Raw genomic sequence first — 17,064 nt, 5'->3', positions numbered from 1 at the left:
CTCTCGCCTCCTCTTGCTCGAGGCTTTCCATTCTGCCGCGGTGTGGCTCCTCTTACTTAAGGGTCAACATGTTTTTCGGGGTACTTTTGGAATGGAGGAGCAGGTGAGAGTGGTTTACGAGAGCCTTGTACAGAGAGGATGTCGTGGTTTTGCTTTGGCGAAGCCAACGATTGAGAGATTGATTGGGAGAGTCATGGATGACTATTTTAAGCCTCTCGATAGTTGTGGGTATGTATAAGGCGACCCGAAATAGGTAATTTCGTGAGGAACAGAGAGTGGGTTTCGAGGGGACGTACAGATATGAGGGAAGGAATTGTTAGTAGTAGAAAAGATAGAAATTGTGAAGACAAACTTTGTTGAAAATGTGCAAGTAGGTACAGTATAGATATTATAATACAGTAACTGTAAACAATAAAATAAAGTTTATGATATATTTTAAACTCGAAATAAGGAGTTTGCAATTTCTCAAAATTTTGCTCCTGTATTTAGGATCTTCCCACCTGCAGTATAATTCGATTAAAAAATGATAATTAATTCTCCTTGGTTACGTGATAGAACAGATTTCATGAGTTTCCAATCTTTTCTTAGTTCAATCTAAAAACAGACACCAGAATGGCGTTTGGAAATCGGAATCGAAAAAGACCCACCGTGACTCGCTGATCGATTCGATAAAACGATATAACACTAGTCGAACGCGTCAGCCAAATCGACCAGCGGGTGAAGCCAAGTCTCGATAAGCACGAAGGTCGCGATATGTAACGAGCAACGAATCGTTGCTATCGGATTCGAATCCCAATCCCACAGTCAGAGAACGCTTGAAAAGTTCCTTTAATTAGAGATTCGCAAATTCGATCAAAAATTAAATATTAATGACAGGAAAAGGAAGAAAAATGAAGCGTCTACGACTTTTTTCTAATAAAAATTCCCTCAACTTTCCCTCTTCCTCCGCGGCAAACTCTCTTCATTTTAAGTTTTAATAAAGCTCGCGGGCAAATGAGGGGAATTAAAAGGATCTTCGCTCCGAAGGTTCCCCGTCGATTTTCCTTTAATTGCCACTAGAGGGATGATGCGCAACGCTCGCTGTTGTATTTCCCGATCATAAAGACGAGGCAGAGGAAATATTAGAATATGCCGCAGAAATTCAAGACTAGATCAAGCGCAAGCTTTCGTAAAACTTCCTCTCCTCTTTGTCACAATTCCTGTAAAATCTTCTATAATCTCTTATAACAAAATTACAGTCACTTCAAGTGAGAAAATATATCAACAAGAAAAATGTGTCAGTGACACAAAATAATAGATTAAAATCACTAATTTCTAGAAAATCTTGCAAAATAAAGTTGTCTAGAAATAAGTCTTTAAAAAATTATATAACACCCCCTGTTCTCAACTCAGCATACTTCCAAAGATATTAAACTAAGAGGAGCTCCAAATTGGCCACCCAGTATAAAAACTCCCACGTAAAAGCGGGACCCCCAGTAACGAGCCACCGTTTAACCGAAAAACGGACACGAACACATCGTTAATTCCTCATCGGGCCGACCGCGAGCAAGTATGAATAAATCCCCTGGCGCGCTTCAAAGTTCGCCACGAAGCGTGGCGGCTATCCCGCATATATCTCTCGTCGGGTGAAGTCGAAAGGCGTGGACGAAAATAAATTCGTCCGTCGGACGAGCCGACATTCCGCGCGTAAAAAATACAAAGAGACGAGGGGGGGGATCGATGGAGGGGGAGGAGACAAGCACACGTTGGCCTATGCGCGTTTTTTCCTCCTAGCCGTCGCGAGTCTAAGAGACAAAGAGGACCCTGAGGATACGTGTAGCACTAGCCGAGGGTAACCGACGACGGGGCGTTCCGATGCCATGGTATTTCCAAGCATTGCGCAATCCCCCCTTTATAGAAACGATTTAGCGTCGCCGCTGTTTCTTCCTCGGTTTGTCAGCTGGTCTCAAGGTCGACTGGTGGAGACTGGAAACTGGTCTCCTGAAGTGATTCCGAGGCTGGCGCGTCGGAGGAACCCTCGGCCAAGCGATTCAGGATTGGAAAAGGTCAATTCGCGAGATGTGGACTGAGATGAGTTACCAAGGCAGTGGGATGTAGGGTGTTTTTAGGAGTGTTTGAAATATTTTCTGGTTAGACGAAGAGGCTGTGTAGAGGGTGGTGGACTGTTTCTGAGGTTTGAGGAGTATGCATGAAGACAATGGATCTGAAGCAACACGACTGATGCACTTTTATTGGATGTTTCAGTGATAGAGTTTTAGATAAAAATTCCGTAAAAATCCTTTAGAGGTGTGTTGTGAGTGAGAATTAAGTCTCACTTCGATGAAGATTTTAAAGAATACAATGAAGACTTGATTCAATTCTTTTCAAATTTCTATATAATAAAATTTAACCAGGTTTACTCAAGAATTATTCACCATTATTCAAGTTCACCACCCGTATACCAGAGGAAGGGTCTAAGGATGTTAAACAATAACTCACTGTATAACGCAAAAATAGAAACTTTAATGTACTTCCAAAGCAGGAAGAATTTTAGGGAAATGTATTTAGTCAAGAGACAATGTCAAGTGATAACGTCAATGTAAGTAGCTGGGGAGAAAGTGAATATTAGCCTTGAATGGGCTCAGAAACTCACCCTTTCTAAAAGGGTAAAATCGTTTCCACGTGTCACAAGCATAACTGAGGGACGGCCTCACCTGATAAATTATATATAACCTTAATAGTAATCTCTAATTGGAAAGTAGAATTAACGAAGAAATATATGATGTCAACGTAATTTTCTAAAAAATATATACCTATTGTGTTCCACCGTCTCATTATGAAGACAATAATTTCCCTATTGAAAATTTCTCCGACCATTTACCTCAATATGTAAGAAAAATTAAATTTCCAAGAAGCGTGATTATTAGCTTCTTTGAATTATTAGCGCCTTTCTCCATGTCTTGGAGAAAAACCATCATACACGGTTGGTTAAGCCATTCGTTAATTTGCCCCGTTCCGTTTCTTCAAGTGGCCCAACAATGCGAACTATCCTTTTGCTTATTCCGCGGAATTAATTGTCGGTAATGATACTGGCTAAAATTCTAGCAAGTGGACAAGAGAGTAAAGAAGCACTTAAACGAAGAATGTCCTACCCCGAACCCCGATTCCCGAACAGAAGCGTAGGAGAGAAGTTATTACGGTTGACGAGATGGCAGGGTCGCAAAAAATTTCATTAGATCCAGCCTGAGAGAAATTCTAGGGTGGATTCGCGAGAAACGATAAGCACTTCATTTGTCTGGCTGTCGAAGCACAGGCTTTAACTATTGGACGCGTCCAGCCTGTTCCTGGACTAACTACTGTCGACACTGATCCAGCGTAAGTCTCACCCCTGCTGCCCTTTAGAAATACCAGTACACCGAGACTAAGCCACTGGACAAAGCAGGGATTGAAACCAGTTTGTAATCTCCAAAATTATATTGACGTTTTTCGTGGAATATCGAAGGAAATTCTATAAATTCTTCCATTAATTAGCCAACCAAGAATATTCCATCGGTTTTACTTCATTCATACTATATGTGTAATTATAGTACTTTTGTTCGTGAATGTGTCTTCCTATTAAACTACCCTTTCCTAATGAAAAGATCTATGGATTCTATTTCTATAATAATTGGATAGTTAACCCCGGAATGGCACACTGGAGTCTTTCATGGCCCAAGCAAACCCGTGATTCCTGTTTGCAATATAATTCCAAATAAAAATGTTCTGTATATTTTTTTAACATTTGAATTTGACAACCTTAACTCTATATACCTAAAGAAAGTATTTCAGCTAATTTTTCACATATTTAAAGTGTATAAAAATCACGCTAAACTTAAAAGATCCAGTGTGCCACGTGGCAGTCCAAAAGAAGAACTGTACCATTCCAAGGTTAAAAACCGGAATTAACAAAGCTTCCCTTCTAAGCCGAAAAAGAACTAATCGTCCCACTTTCAAGACCCCTTCTTTCCAACACCCTATACCTCTACATAAACCACGCCAATACCCCACAACATTAGCGTTAACAGCACTCGAAGACATTAAAAAATCGTATATCTGAAAATTAGGGTCACGCACACATCTCCCTCCCGGAGGATTAATCGTCAACATCACATAATTTTCTCAACGATCTGTTGACCTTTCTCATAAAAACGCGCGTGTCGTTCACAAAGCTGAAACGGTGCACGATTGTGGGCAGAGCTCGATCTCCCTTTGGGGCAACAGCCGATGCTTCTGTTATTGACGCACTATTTACACAGGAGGTCGCGAGCACGTAACATAGGATAGATCCCTGCGCTGCTTTATCGACGCCTGTCGAAGCGAGCCCGATTAATTAATACGCCGCACGGAGCTAAATTAACGACAGGGTCGAAAGTTGCGGCGCTCGAACGGTGCCAACGGGACGAAGTACACGCGGTTTGTAATGATCCGAGATTTAAGAACCGGTTCCCTTGATCCCCCGCCTCGATTGGCAGGAAAGCAACGGCTGAGAGAAATTACGAGGATAAACGAGGCTGAAGGAAGCACGATAATCGATAGTTAACCTCGACGGTCGATAGTAACGAGAACGGATGTAGGAGACGGGCCGAGTATTCTGGAAATAATTGATTCCGGTTGATATGTACGGCGACGTTTATTCGAGGCTCGTAAATGTATTTCCCGGGAGAAATTCTCTGCTAGAGGATAGTTTGACAGACGGACGTTACGTGGTAACGTGCATGTGAATGTTAACGCGACAGGTTGAACACGATACCATGGAAAATGGGAGAGAATCGCTTCCGAGTTCTCATGGCACCGATGAATCGTGGAAATTCGTGTAAAAAAATTATATCACTGTCTCTGTGAAAATATGATGCTGAAAATCTGGGTATGAAACATAAACCAGTGATATGTACATTAATAGTATCATATGCTTCGATAGTATTTCTGTAAACAATTCAGCTATGTTACCTTTTCGACATTTCTATACCCGTACCAAATTGTGTGCCCTCAGATTCAAATCATTTATAAAAACAGAACTTTTACGCATAAACTGAGGAATTATTTTTTTATTCAAGTTAACTTATTAACATGTCAGATTAAAAAAAGTATTATAGTTTCCATGAAAATTCTTTTTTTTATGATCTCAATCCGAACACATAGAATATGGACAAACACCCTGTAATTGAATATTAACCCAAAACTGTTAAAATATCAAACTTGTAACTGACGTGAATTTAGGTGAACAGCAACTATATAAAAACAGAACTTGAGATGACGCAAATTCGCGTTAAGTTGTTACAGAGTCTCTTATCAAGGCGATACTTAGTGTGACTAATAGAATGTTGGCAAGAAAGCTGGTCATTGATTTGTAAGTACAAATATTGACTAAGGCTGAAAATAGAATACATGAGACATAAAGCGTCCACTGGAAAATTCGCGTCACAATCCATACATATGAGAGCTTAAATCTTAATCAGAGAATTATGCAAAGTTGTAAAACCACAAAAAAGGAAATGCGATGAGAAAGCCTGAAACATTTATGTCTAATACCGCAAGGAGGCTAATCAGGCATTACCAGTCAGACGGCATATCAACTACGCCAGCATAGTTAACATTTCAAAATTTCAAGGTGTACCTCGCGGAGAAATGTTCTATGTGCGAGAGAATAGCTCCCGCGGAATTTACGAACATTATCTATCCCTTGTCCAATATTTCAGGGAGCATACTTAAAATGTGAATTCAATTTCTACTTTATCATAAACTCGGTCGTAAAATTGACCCAACGAGCATCAGTTAGGTTAGGAAACTGATAGATGGTACGATTAATAATTACTTTCACGCAGATGTGAATGGTTCGCGCAACCGTGTGTTCAACTAAATTAGGAACTCTATTTCTATTCTAAAAGATATTTAAATTTGTTCTGAATCAAGTATAAGATTGCTTTTTAGTACTAAAAAATTCAGCGATGAACGGTAGTTTTTTCTTTAATGTTTGACTGATAGAGAAAAAAGTATCGAAAATTCCAGCATCGATCACGAAAACGTAATCCCCAACAGACACACCGCGACTGCGCAAACTATTCGTCGCTTGATTCACGCTCGTTCCCCTAATTTTGTTAACAGGGACGCCTACAGAACCCCAAACATGCTTCGAAAGCAGATCAAGGGGAATACAACCCGCTAACTACGCACTATTTTCTTCGACTGGCCTTTCTGCGTCGATTTTGCGTCGTAGCTCGCGTGTAAACACGCGCCAGTCCGCACTATACACACCAATACGTGTACCAACATCTCCATTCACAGTGAGACAAAGTTCGTCAGAGAAGCGAATGATACACACGTCTGAATGCCGGACGAGGTTTCACAATATTGAGTCAAATGAATTCAATGTTTGAATGTCCATTAATAGACACGATTGAACTTCCTAATTAGTTCATCAAAGCAGTAATATGGAATATTCACATATCGTAAACGAAATTAGTTTGAAAAAGTGGTTGTAGTATAGTTGCTGACGTGGCACCATTGATCTGTGTTTATACTTTATTTCTAGTAGACTGTGACGAATTGTAATTCGATATCTTGTTTACTTTTTCGATAACTAGCGGTTTGTAACGTAATACATCTGCGTCAGGTTCGATATCGACTCGTCTTTATCATTAAATAATTTATGGGATGAAAACATATCGAGCGTTACGATATTAAAAGACCCTCTATAATTGAAAACGCGACGAGCGGTCGAGATAAGACTCACGGTTCGCCGAAATCGAAACAATCTATCTCAGGCGTCGGTATACGCTTTCGAATTGAATAAAATTCATTTTTTCGATAATACGCGATAAGATACGCATTAATATTGCTGCGCACTTTCATCAGCAAATTTTAATATGCACTGAGTTTCAAGCTTAGTTTCTACAACTATGACCTAAACATGTGCAAATTAAAAACCACGTTTCCAGGATAATTAATTCTTGAACCCCACGTTAATAAAATTGTTTCGTCCGAAGTTAACGCAGAGTTGCAGAAAATCAGGGAATAAATCCAAGTCCTAGAACTAGGAACTGTAATTGAAGCTCGTAGCCGGATGGAAATCGCGCGCAAAACAACACTTCTCGACCCGCGTTTCCACACGCTCATGGAATATTGCATGCAACCAAGCTCTCGAATATTTAAAAAATTTCAACTTATAATAGCTCTCTTAATAACTCTATTTCAACTTCTATAGTTCACGAAATAGTCAACTTATGCACTGTCCTATTATAGCATTCCTAAGAATACAAGTGACAAAGTGTAACAATTAAAACACTTTTACTCTAGATAATTTCAAAATATAGCAAATATAGTAATACGCTTATAAAACAAAAATACTGTAATTTTCTACGCAAACTCACAGTTCAACAGAACCTGATTTCCCTCACCCACAAGTACAAGAAACCCTCACCCGCCTTTCACAAACTAGAATCGAATTTCTACCTGATCATCTCCACTCCTGGAATCCTCAAGATCCTTCCAAAAGTCGTTCTCGGATCCTCCGTGTCCCCATGTCGCCGTGCCCTTTCTCGTGGTTTTCACGCACACACGCACGCAGACGCAGCACAACAGCAGCGCTGCCAAGAGAGCGACCAGGGTGCCGGTTCGCCGTCTTTGGAACAGTCTCGAAAACGCGTATCGCGAAGGTGACTGGCGCGGTGGAAACCGCGGGTAAAATATGCCGCGCTTGACCGCGGCGAAGTTCGAGGCGAGCGACGAGCGACGGTCGCGAAAGGCGAGGAGCGATGACAGAAAAAGGTGGCTCCTGATTCGCGGTCGCGAGAAGGTTGCCGGCTGCCGCCTTGGCACTGACAGTGGCCCTCGCGCCTAGCAACACCGAACGCCAAACTGTCGACTCGCCGAAGCCAGCCGGCACCGCACCACCCTGCCCCCCTTTTTCATCCACGCGTCCCTCTCGCGCTACCCGCTACATCTCACTTGCTCGAGCCATGCCTCCGTAACTTCGTCCCGCTTCCTCGCCACCTTCTCGCTCTGCGTTCTCCTCCTGCATGTCCATTTTCTTCTCTTCGACTATCCGCTCGTGTCCTCGTTCTTCCCTCGCGCGGCTTTCGTGCCTTCTCGCTTCGAGGCGTGAGAGAGAGACGTTACACGCAGAGAAGCTGAACACGTTCGATCTTCGTTCCGATCGCGATCCATTGTTGGTCTCTATTTGCTGTGGAAGTGGATAGATGTTGCTCTCGCTCGCTCTCGTTGGCGCGCAATTGCCAGTGTGCCAACCAGCCGCGGGCGGCAGCTAGGCGAGCGCGAAAGCCGGCAACCGGCTCGACTAAAGGGCTCGCGTGATTGGTCGACCAACCACGACGGGGCCAATCGCGGGGCTGTGTTCGTCGTCAGGTGGTATCCGCGAGAGAGAGTGAACAGAACGATGGGTACAGGGGAAAAAAGTGTTACTTGCGAGTTTGGAGATGCTAATGGGGGGCTGTCGGGCAAGGTTTTTGTAGTGTTTATGCTTTTCAGGTGTGGTAATATGTGTTAGTTTAAATTTTGTATGAGCTTTTGGTTTACGTTAAGTCTCAGTAGACTAGATGGGATTAGGATTGAGCTTTCAGAGCTCAATTACAGGGTTTTTAAGAATTGGAATCCAGGGATTTATTTTTATTATTAAAGATAGAGCTTTGAATCTACCTGACCCGTAAGCCAGGAATCCAGAGATGAGAGTACATGAAAAGATTTCAAGAATTTAAACATTGCAAGATATCAACTACATGCATATCTACATATGCATAATTTGTTGCTTTTACGTCGACAGAGGTTTTTCATTAACTTAGAAATTTATTTCACTGAAATTTTTAAATAGCCTAACACCCTTAAAAATTTAATAGGAAAAGTCATTTTGCAAATGGTTAACCAATACTTAACGACTATTCTAAAATTCTTCATCGATTTTTGCACCCAACGTTCCTCCCGATCCCTCCGAGACCGTGATTCAACCTCTGTAGCCCCCTCTACCGTACGCAACGTCGCGAGAAGTGCTCCTGAGCGAAACATCTCAATAGAAACCCCATCTCTATCACTCTCAAACATTAACAAACCATATCACGGATTCTCAAGTATGCAACCAAGAGCTGCGCAAGCTTTTCCTCGTTCGTTACACGCGCTCTCCGAATTTTTATCGCTTTTCGTCCGTTCGAGCTTTCGTTTCGCCATGAAATAGGTCACAGCGTGATCTTTTCCGCTCCTGCCAAGCGAATGGGACGCCGAAGGAAACCAAAGACAAGGATCACGCGCTTTCGAGTACGTGCCTTGCATCCACCGCGGCGCTTTCCGTTCGCCATCGTTTGATTAGCTCTCGGGCGTCATTTATCAGATTAAATGGATAATGCGGCCGACGCGTGACGTAACACGCGTTGCTCCCAGAAACGATCGTCTCTCTCAAAGATTCTTTATTATCCGTCTCTTGCGCAATACGTGCGCGAGCCGAGTAAAATTGAACGCTGACAATCGGTCGTCGTTAACGAGTTCATTGTGTTTCCGGACGAAACGCGGAACTGGTCGCTGGGCGTTACGCAACAGCGACGAGGAACAATTTCAGGAAGCTGCGCGAAATTGAAAAATATCTGTCTATCGATCGTTGGAAATAGGATTAGATGCGCGAGTACAGGAGCCTCGGAAAATTTCTCATGCGATTGGACAGGAAAACGACTTGGATTTGACAGACGTGTTTCTGAGGGAATTTTATTCGGGGGAAAAGAGAATAGGTTTATAGTTGTACATATATATTGTTATATGGTATCTAATTTCAAGTCACGAGCCTGTATAAAGGAAATACTATAGGACAGTTTAGAATACTGTTATATTTTTGAGAAGAGTATTACAGAATGACGAACTTTTTCAAACACTTTTTGCTGGTGGCGTAAAAGAAAATCAGAGGCCCTTGATAATTAGATTTTCGAGCAGCAGATGCGCGACGGGTGGCCTACCTTCTGGCGCCCAGGGAACCTAATTTTGAAAGGCTTTTAATTATGTTAGGTGACATCACGCGACATAATGGTACTAAGATATTTATTTTACTATCTTCTATGGCACTTTAATATTGTGACAGGGAATTCTGAATTACCTGAGACTTGTATTGTTATTTCAATCATGTCTGAATGAATTGTTGCAATGTTCATTGTGAAATGGACAATATAGTGCTTGAAACACTTGAGACGTTTAAATTTCCATCTTAAATATTAATGATCTGTGAAAACGTAGAGCTACGACTAAAAATACTCATGTGCCACTGTGTGCACGATTCTTGGAGAGGAGGAAATTATTAGGCACGGCAGCGATCTGCTTGAGTTGTCCGAGCAAATTGGTCGAATTACCTCAGCACCCGACAATGGAAGGTGACCTACTGTACGAAGCGATTTCTGCGTATCGCGTAATTGCATACTTATATCGCAAAATTTGGAAACAAGAAACCATGTATGTTAAACTCTTTAAAATTTATTTTAAAAATTTAAAAATTTTTTTACGTAGCAGAAATTCTAGAATTCACTACCAGATACTCTCAACGTGTATCGATAAATGTTCAACTATAACCCAGCAAAAGTGGTTGATTATATGCGATGATAGCTTATCACGAAAAACACTCTTTGCATTATCAACAGTTCCCATTCATGAACTATCGACGAATAAACATTGCAACCTACGATATCACCGTATCTACGTTCATTAATAAAAGGAAGTACATTCCAGAACTCCTGGACTACAATTGTATGCAAAGAGGAGTTGGCTGTCCACCAGAAAAGAATTGTCCACGTGTTAAAGAATTTAAATTCCACGCAGTGGAGAAACTAAATTGGAATAGACACGAATAGGGGGAGCTCACTGGACAACACCGTGATCCCTTCGAAAGCCCCTATAAATATTACTGTCATGAATTTGTCTGACTCGTTAAAGATGTAAAAACCTTTTCTCGTTGCAGTTATCGGCCAAGGTCATGGCCTTAATCGCGGACCAGGCGTCTGACCTATATATACAGAGATGCTCTACAGGATTTAAAGTTTCTGGAACTACCGAGCGGTTGTATCGACTCCGAAGTGCTCTCTAGATAAACGATACGGCAGTGCGGAGGCTGGGACACGTTTTCTAACAATAGCCGAATAAACCAATTCGAGGCTTCCAAGCCCGACCTTACCACTGTGCCACAAATAGCGAATCGAGATTCGCATTTGAACGAAGAGATCTAACTCTCGTGGGTTCTGAACAACGAAACATGTCTGATTGATTTCTTTGCTTCTCGTAGATATAACTAGAAGCGACTGGAAGGTTGCCTATTTCTAGGGATTACCCTGGGGTGGTTGCTTACCTGAGGGGCATAATAAAATATAATTTAAATTACGAATAAGTAGATCGAGTCAGAATGTACTTATTTAAGATTAGGTCGTGAAAAGAGAAGGTAAAAACTTTCTGATTTTAGGGAGGTGGACACCTAGAGAAAAAATAGTGAACGAATATTCTAGGGTTATTATTGCCTCTGATGGGATTTTTTAATTTATAAAATATTCTACATGCATAGAATAATTTAAGAAATGTAGATGGCAGTCCTGTGTGCAGATAAAATCGAGATTCAATCTTCTTTTAGTGTATCTATTACACATTGGGGGAGCTTAAAAATCACTGTCCTAGCGTTCTCCACTTAATAATATGATAATCACTTTTTTCACCTTGTCGACTTGTCTAAACACGCTATTCTCTAATTCCTTGCAGTAATGTGAGTCATCAGGACCAGGTCGAACCGAAGACTGACATTGAAACGAGTCGTCGGAGCGGAGTTCAGATTAACTGCCTGAAAGGAAGTTAGTCCATAGGCGGTGACTTAATCCCCATACCCGATTGACCTTCACGACAGTTGATCATCGCGGTCGACCTTCGATCCGACGTGTACCAGCAGACCCTGTCCAGAGGTCTTTATGCCTCACTGTTCGACCGATACAAGAGACGAGAATCGATGTATTAACGTTATCTCTTTTGCCGCACCACCTGATAGCTATAATACGCCCTTATATCTCGAGGATGTTGCTTCGATCCTTATCAATTTCTGGATGTTGAACTAGTCGAAAATAAGCAGGAGTAGTAACAATTATATTAAATATACTAAAGCAAAATTTAAGAATGACGAAGAGTCTTAACGTAATTGCCAAATGGGACGTTCTATCTCGACCAAAGACGAGGAAGCATTAAATGAACCCTCTCCACTGATTACCCCAAAATCAACCCACAGGATCGCATCTACTGGTCGCATTTCACGGTGAAATTCGCTGACAACAACTGCTCCGCGTAATTAATTTTATACAGGAAAATGGAAACGAAATTGTATCATATGTCAGAACTAACGAGACGCGTCCTATCAAGATATCATTCTGGTAGAAGCGGCCGTCAGAAACAAGAGGCAGGATTAGTGAAATGAATAATATCCTTTCCCCCCTTGATACGCCTCTTTCGCTATCCATAATACAAGGCATGTCTTTCACTGTTCCAGATGATACAGTTACGTACATCCCTCAAATATGCATCTCAAATTACACTTTCATTACCACAAACAGTAAACTTCTACCAAAGAGCTCCCACCTAACCGTCCCAGAAATCCTAAAAAAAGATCGATACCTAAACATTCAGAGAACCCACCCCCAAGGACTCTTCGAAAAGAGGATCATGGAGCAGAGGAAGACGCAAAGAAACAAGAAACCCCAGTTAGACCACTATTACCGCGGTGCACAGGGATATCCATCGAAGAAACGACGCTAGAGTCAATGCTAGCTGTTGAAAACGCCAAGGGGAACGAGAAAGGGGAGAGAAAGGGAGACAGAACGATTGAGGAAGAAAGCAGGGGAGGGAGGTTGACGGAGCGAGAGAGAAGAAAAGAGGCGCGCACGGCTCCCTCCTGAGATGACATCTCTCCGCGACCTTGGAACCGAGACTGACCTTGACCGTGTCAACCCCCACCACGACTCGCTCTAACGCGTCCCGGCCGCTCCCCCCACTCCAGCGCCCTCCCCACGGTATCCAGAGTCTCGTCGTATTACGCGAATGCGATGTTGCTCGGTGCTGGCTGCTGCTGCTGCGGCTGCGGGCATCGTTGCTGCATCGACCGGCCGCAGCAGACTGCCAGCCCCCTCCCCTTCACTCCCTCCATCACCCTTAGGGAGCCGACGTTGCTTCCCCTCTCGCAGCGGTGGACGAGCAGCCGCGACGGAGCTCGCTGGCTGACGGCGGATCGCGTCCCACCGCCCTTTTATTCCATATACCTATATAAACGTCGATCGCATCCCACCGCCCTTTTATTCCATATACCTATATAAACGTCTATCCCGCTCGGCGAACGTCGAGGAAGATGGAGAGAGGCGAAGGAGTCGCGTGAATAATGGCTAACCAAGCTCACCGAGTCTCACGGGCTCTGCCAGGGGACATGAATCACGCGGACGGGGATTCGAAAGGAGTTACTCGCGAGTCCGTCATTGCCCCCTAGCGCGGTGCGTGTGGACCCCGTAGGCACTGTGCCGAAGGGGTTAGGTACTTGGGAGTATTCTTTTTTAAAATTAGATACAGTGTACTTGGAATTTTTGAGTTTTTGCGTAGCTGTGAAGGTCGAGAGATGATAGAACTTTACTGTGTCTTTAAAGTAGGATTACCATACGAACTCTTTCCTTGGGAGTAGTGGGAGAAATTGGAAGGTGGGGGAAGAAACAACTGTCCTATCTAGGATTTATGGTCTAGAGTTTAGGGTCTAGATCTATACAAATAGAATGCCCGTTAGTTCTTCCCTCACCTAATTTTCCCTATTATACTCGCGGAAGGAATTCATATGGCAACCCTGATCTAAAGCGAAACGTGTAAAATAAAGATGAAAGCTTATCGCGACAAAATGCTTTCCCATTGCAAGTTTCAAACGAAGACGCGCAGCGATTAGTCGCACTCACCGCATAGAAAGCATCGAACAATGCGCGTTAGGTTTTTGAGAGGGAAATCGAAATGAAGCGAGTGGAAGAGGAAAAAAGCGCTTTTACCGCGTATGGCCAGCCTTCTACATCCTTCGGGCTGCCACGAAGCCGCTCCCAGCGTCCCACCGCTCTTTATACCCCTTCTGCGCCCTTTCGCTCCTTTCCCTTCCCCGTTAACCGAGATCCCGTGTTTTCTCTCGCTCGCTCGCGAGGTTAGCTCCACTAACACCCATCCGCGCATGGAACGCCGCTGTTCCAGCGGAACCCTTTCCCCAGTGATAATGTAGGTGAAAATATAGGGTGACGCGTGATACGCGCTACTCTTCTTCTTTTACGGATCGCCGACAGCGTCTGGAAATTGATGGTGCGAGGGCGGAACACTTCTATACTTTTCTCAAAGTTTTGTTAATTTAGTGATCTGGAGGTAGTATCAAGAAAAAATAAAAAAGCGTTTTGTGTAAGATAATGCTTTAGATTAGAATTTTTTTATGTTTTTTTTGGGGGGCTCATTGAATAATTGTTGCAAAGAGTACAGTACGGAAGTTTTGTTTCAAGGTTGCCTATTGCAAAGTTCAAGGTCACTGCGTCTTTTATAAAAACGCATAAGTTTTGGATTAATGGAATGCAGTGTAAAACAGATCATGAAATATTTCAAAATTTATTAAGTAATGTGAGGTTTTCTTCCAGAATAGACATTTTTCTTTTCGACTGCGGTTTTGACACACTTGTCCAAAGGCTAAGCAACATGGCGGCTGTGACGCATTAATCCGACATTGATATCAATTTTTAAATGGCCTTGAATTTACTTCCATTTTGAATAAAAGAGCAAGCCTAACTAGAAATCGAAAATTGAATAAAAAATATTAGAATTTTCCGGACAAGAAAATTATTTAAAAACGTTCATTCACGAATAGCCAAGAACTTAGAATATATTAATCCTTGTCTTTCCTTTTAAAAAAATATTCATGTTATTACATTTTTTCCCTATTCTTTCCTCGAAAACTTATGTTTCTTTTATTCTCATATTCAATATCGTACAATTTTATCATCAGTTCTTTATTCAGGGTCGACCGTTTGTATGAAGAATGATTTCGCCATGACGCATCGTTTCAATATTCACTGTAACTAAAAAACACGTTCCATTTACAGCGATACATAACAATATCCTGTTTATGAATTTTCCAATATTTTCAATGTAGATAAATCACTGTTACCATTTCAATTTCTAACATACACGTGTCCACAAAATACATCTTATTTTTCAACACGTCGCGCAGCTGAAGATATATAGGGTGATTCATTAAATCTGACAACTTGCATTCACTTGTAAACCACTCCGTGTACGAAACGCTGTATGAAGCAAAAATTGTGATAAGGGGATTTCAAGCTGACGTATGTTAAAATAATAGAAAAGTGAAACAGAAATATTAAGGTGATAAAAAAATATGAAACAAAGTGATCTTCAAAATTTGATGTATAATTTGCAAAAAAGGTAATTGCGTATTTCCAAATTGCCTTTGAAAGGTAATTACGTATTTTTTTTTAAATTCTATAATTTTTCTGCATTAAACTTTGTCATACTTATAACGAATAATTTACGACTGTTTAAATGAGTCATTCTGTATATAAATACAGACCTTGACGAACGTGAAATTGGTAATAGTGTCGTGGGGTATACAGACCATTTTCACGATTTTTTGCGGAATGTAAAAACAAAGTACTCGATAAGAGGTGTCGATAAGTAAAAGTATACGCATTCCTGAATGGCAAACGTGGCGTCGTTCGATTAGTAACGGTTTTCATGAAAATTCTCCACGTCACGAAATCGTAATTTTTGCACGTCGATTGGGAGCATCGACATGCGGACACAAGATAAAAGAAATATCGAGTGGTGAATCTTGAAGCAGAGTTCAAGGCAACGAGGAGAATAAGGCTGTATTATCGTGAAGTATTGCCTTTCAAATTAATGTCAAACGTGCTCGACCCTCACGCCCTGTCTATACACAGTCGCGACAGTAGATATATCTATTCTCATCTTTGTGGTACATCAAGTTAATTTGTAACTCTGTGCGCTATAGCAAAGGCGCCACATTGCGAAGAAAATCACTTAAAAAGTTGAAAAAGCTCAGACTAATTCACGTACACAGGCGAATTGAGAATATGGTTCATTTCTATTACAAATATATTTGTTACTTTCATGACTAGACTACAGATCGCCATACAAATTCAGATTTTCATAAACACCAGCTAAATAATGAATACTAAATAAAAGAGGCTCTAATAGGTAACTTTTTAATTATTACAATTAAATTTCTCTGCAAGTTTCTATAATGTTTACTTTCTATCGTGTTCAAGTTTCAAATAGCCCGCCATCGCAGAAGACCTCGGTTAGTCAACAAATGACTACTGCGACTGAGAGCGTTCCAAATAATTACGCTGCATTTTCGTCAATGAACAGAGGCCAGACAGTGAACGCCACATTTATACTGATCAGTCAAGATGGTTTGCTGACAGGTTTAACCACGAAAACGAGTATTGAAACAAAACTGTCACACCATGTGCTTCCCGGCAACTTCCGTAAGAGCGAATGTCGACGGAACGTACGACATACAATGCTTAAAAATTCGACGTATACGAGAAGTACGCTCCTCTAGCACCGTTTATAAATAGATGAAAGTACGAAGCGTGTTTGGGACTCACCCCTGTCAAACTTCTTGCCCTCTGGATCGATGTCTTTCACGTTGAAAATATCCTCGAACAGCACGCCCGCCATTTTAGACACTGATGACTGTGCTGCCTCCTAGCAGAGTATCTCGAATTCATACCATAGAACGCAACTTTGGCTCACTAGAATTCAGGAAATGTAGGTTAGTTGCTTTGGTAAATTAATTTGAGATTCATGACACCTAACGACCACGTAATTTCAAATTTTATAATATCCTATCTCATAAGGTCTAGTTTTCATTAATTATAACTGTATTCAGTATTCTAAATATAAAGAGATCAATAAAAAAATCGTACTTCAAAAATTTACGTTTTAAGTATTTTTAATGTACATTCAAAGACAATCACGGTGAATTAATTTTTTACATAC

At 41.6% G+C, this 17,064-nt stretch overlaps 2 protein-coding genes across 2 annotated transcripts in view; one reads left to right on the top strand and one right to left on the bottom strand.

Annotated features, from left to right (window-relative positions):
* The window catches only part of Rpb8 (DNA-directed RNA polymerases I, II, and III subunit Rpb8), a 58,112-nt gene extending 41,328 nt beyond the window's left edge, over positions 1-16,784 (bottom strand). Inside the window, exon 1 of the mRNA XM_076378862.1 lies at positions 16,671-16,784. Coding sequence (XP_076234977.1) covers positions 16,671-16,743 — 73 coding nt within the window. The 5' untranslated portion in view covers positions 16,744-16,784. The remainder of the gene's footprint in view (positions 1-16,670) is intronic.
* On the top strand, positions 8,034-12,011 carry LOC143178983 (uncharacterized). Its single transcript, XM_076377938.1, has 3 exons — positions 8,034-8,095; positions 8,140-8,502; positions 11,740-12,011. The coding sequence occupies exons 1-3, from the start codon at positions 8,034-8,036 to the stop codon at positions 11,831-11,833; spliced, it is 519 nt and encodes a 172-aa protein (XP_076234053.1). The 3' UTR covers positions 11,834-12,011.
* Positions 16,785-17,064: the final 280 nt, after the last annotated feature.

This window comes from Calliopsis andreniformis, chromosome 5, assembly GCF_051401765.1.
Source record: "Calliopsis andreniformis isolate RMS-2024a chromosome 5, iyCalAndr_principal, whole genome shotgun sequence".
NCBI lineage: Eukaryota > Metazoa > Arthropoda > Insecta > Hymenoptera > Andrenidae > Calliopsis > Calliopsis andreniformis.
This window is presented reverse-complemented; position numbering and strand designations above follow the sequence as displayed.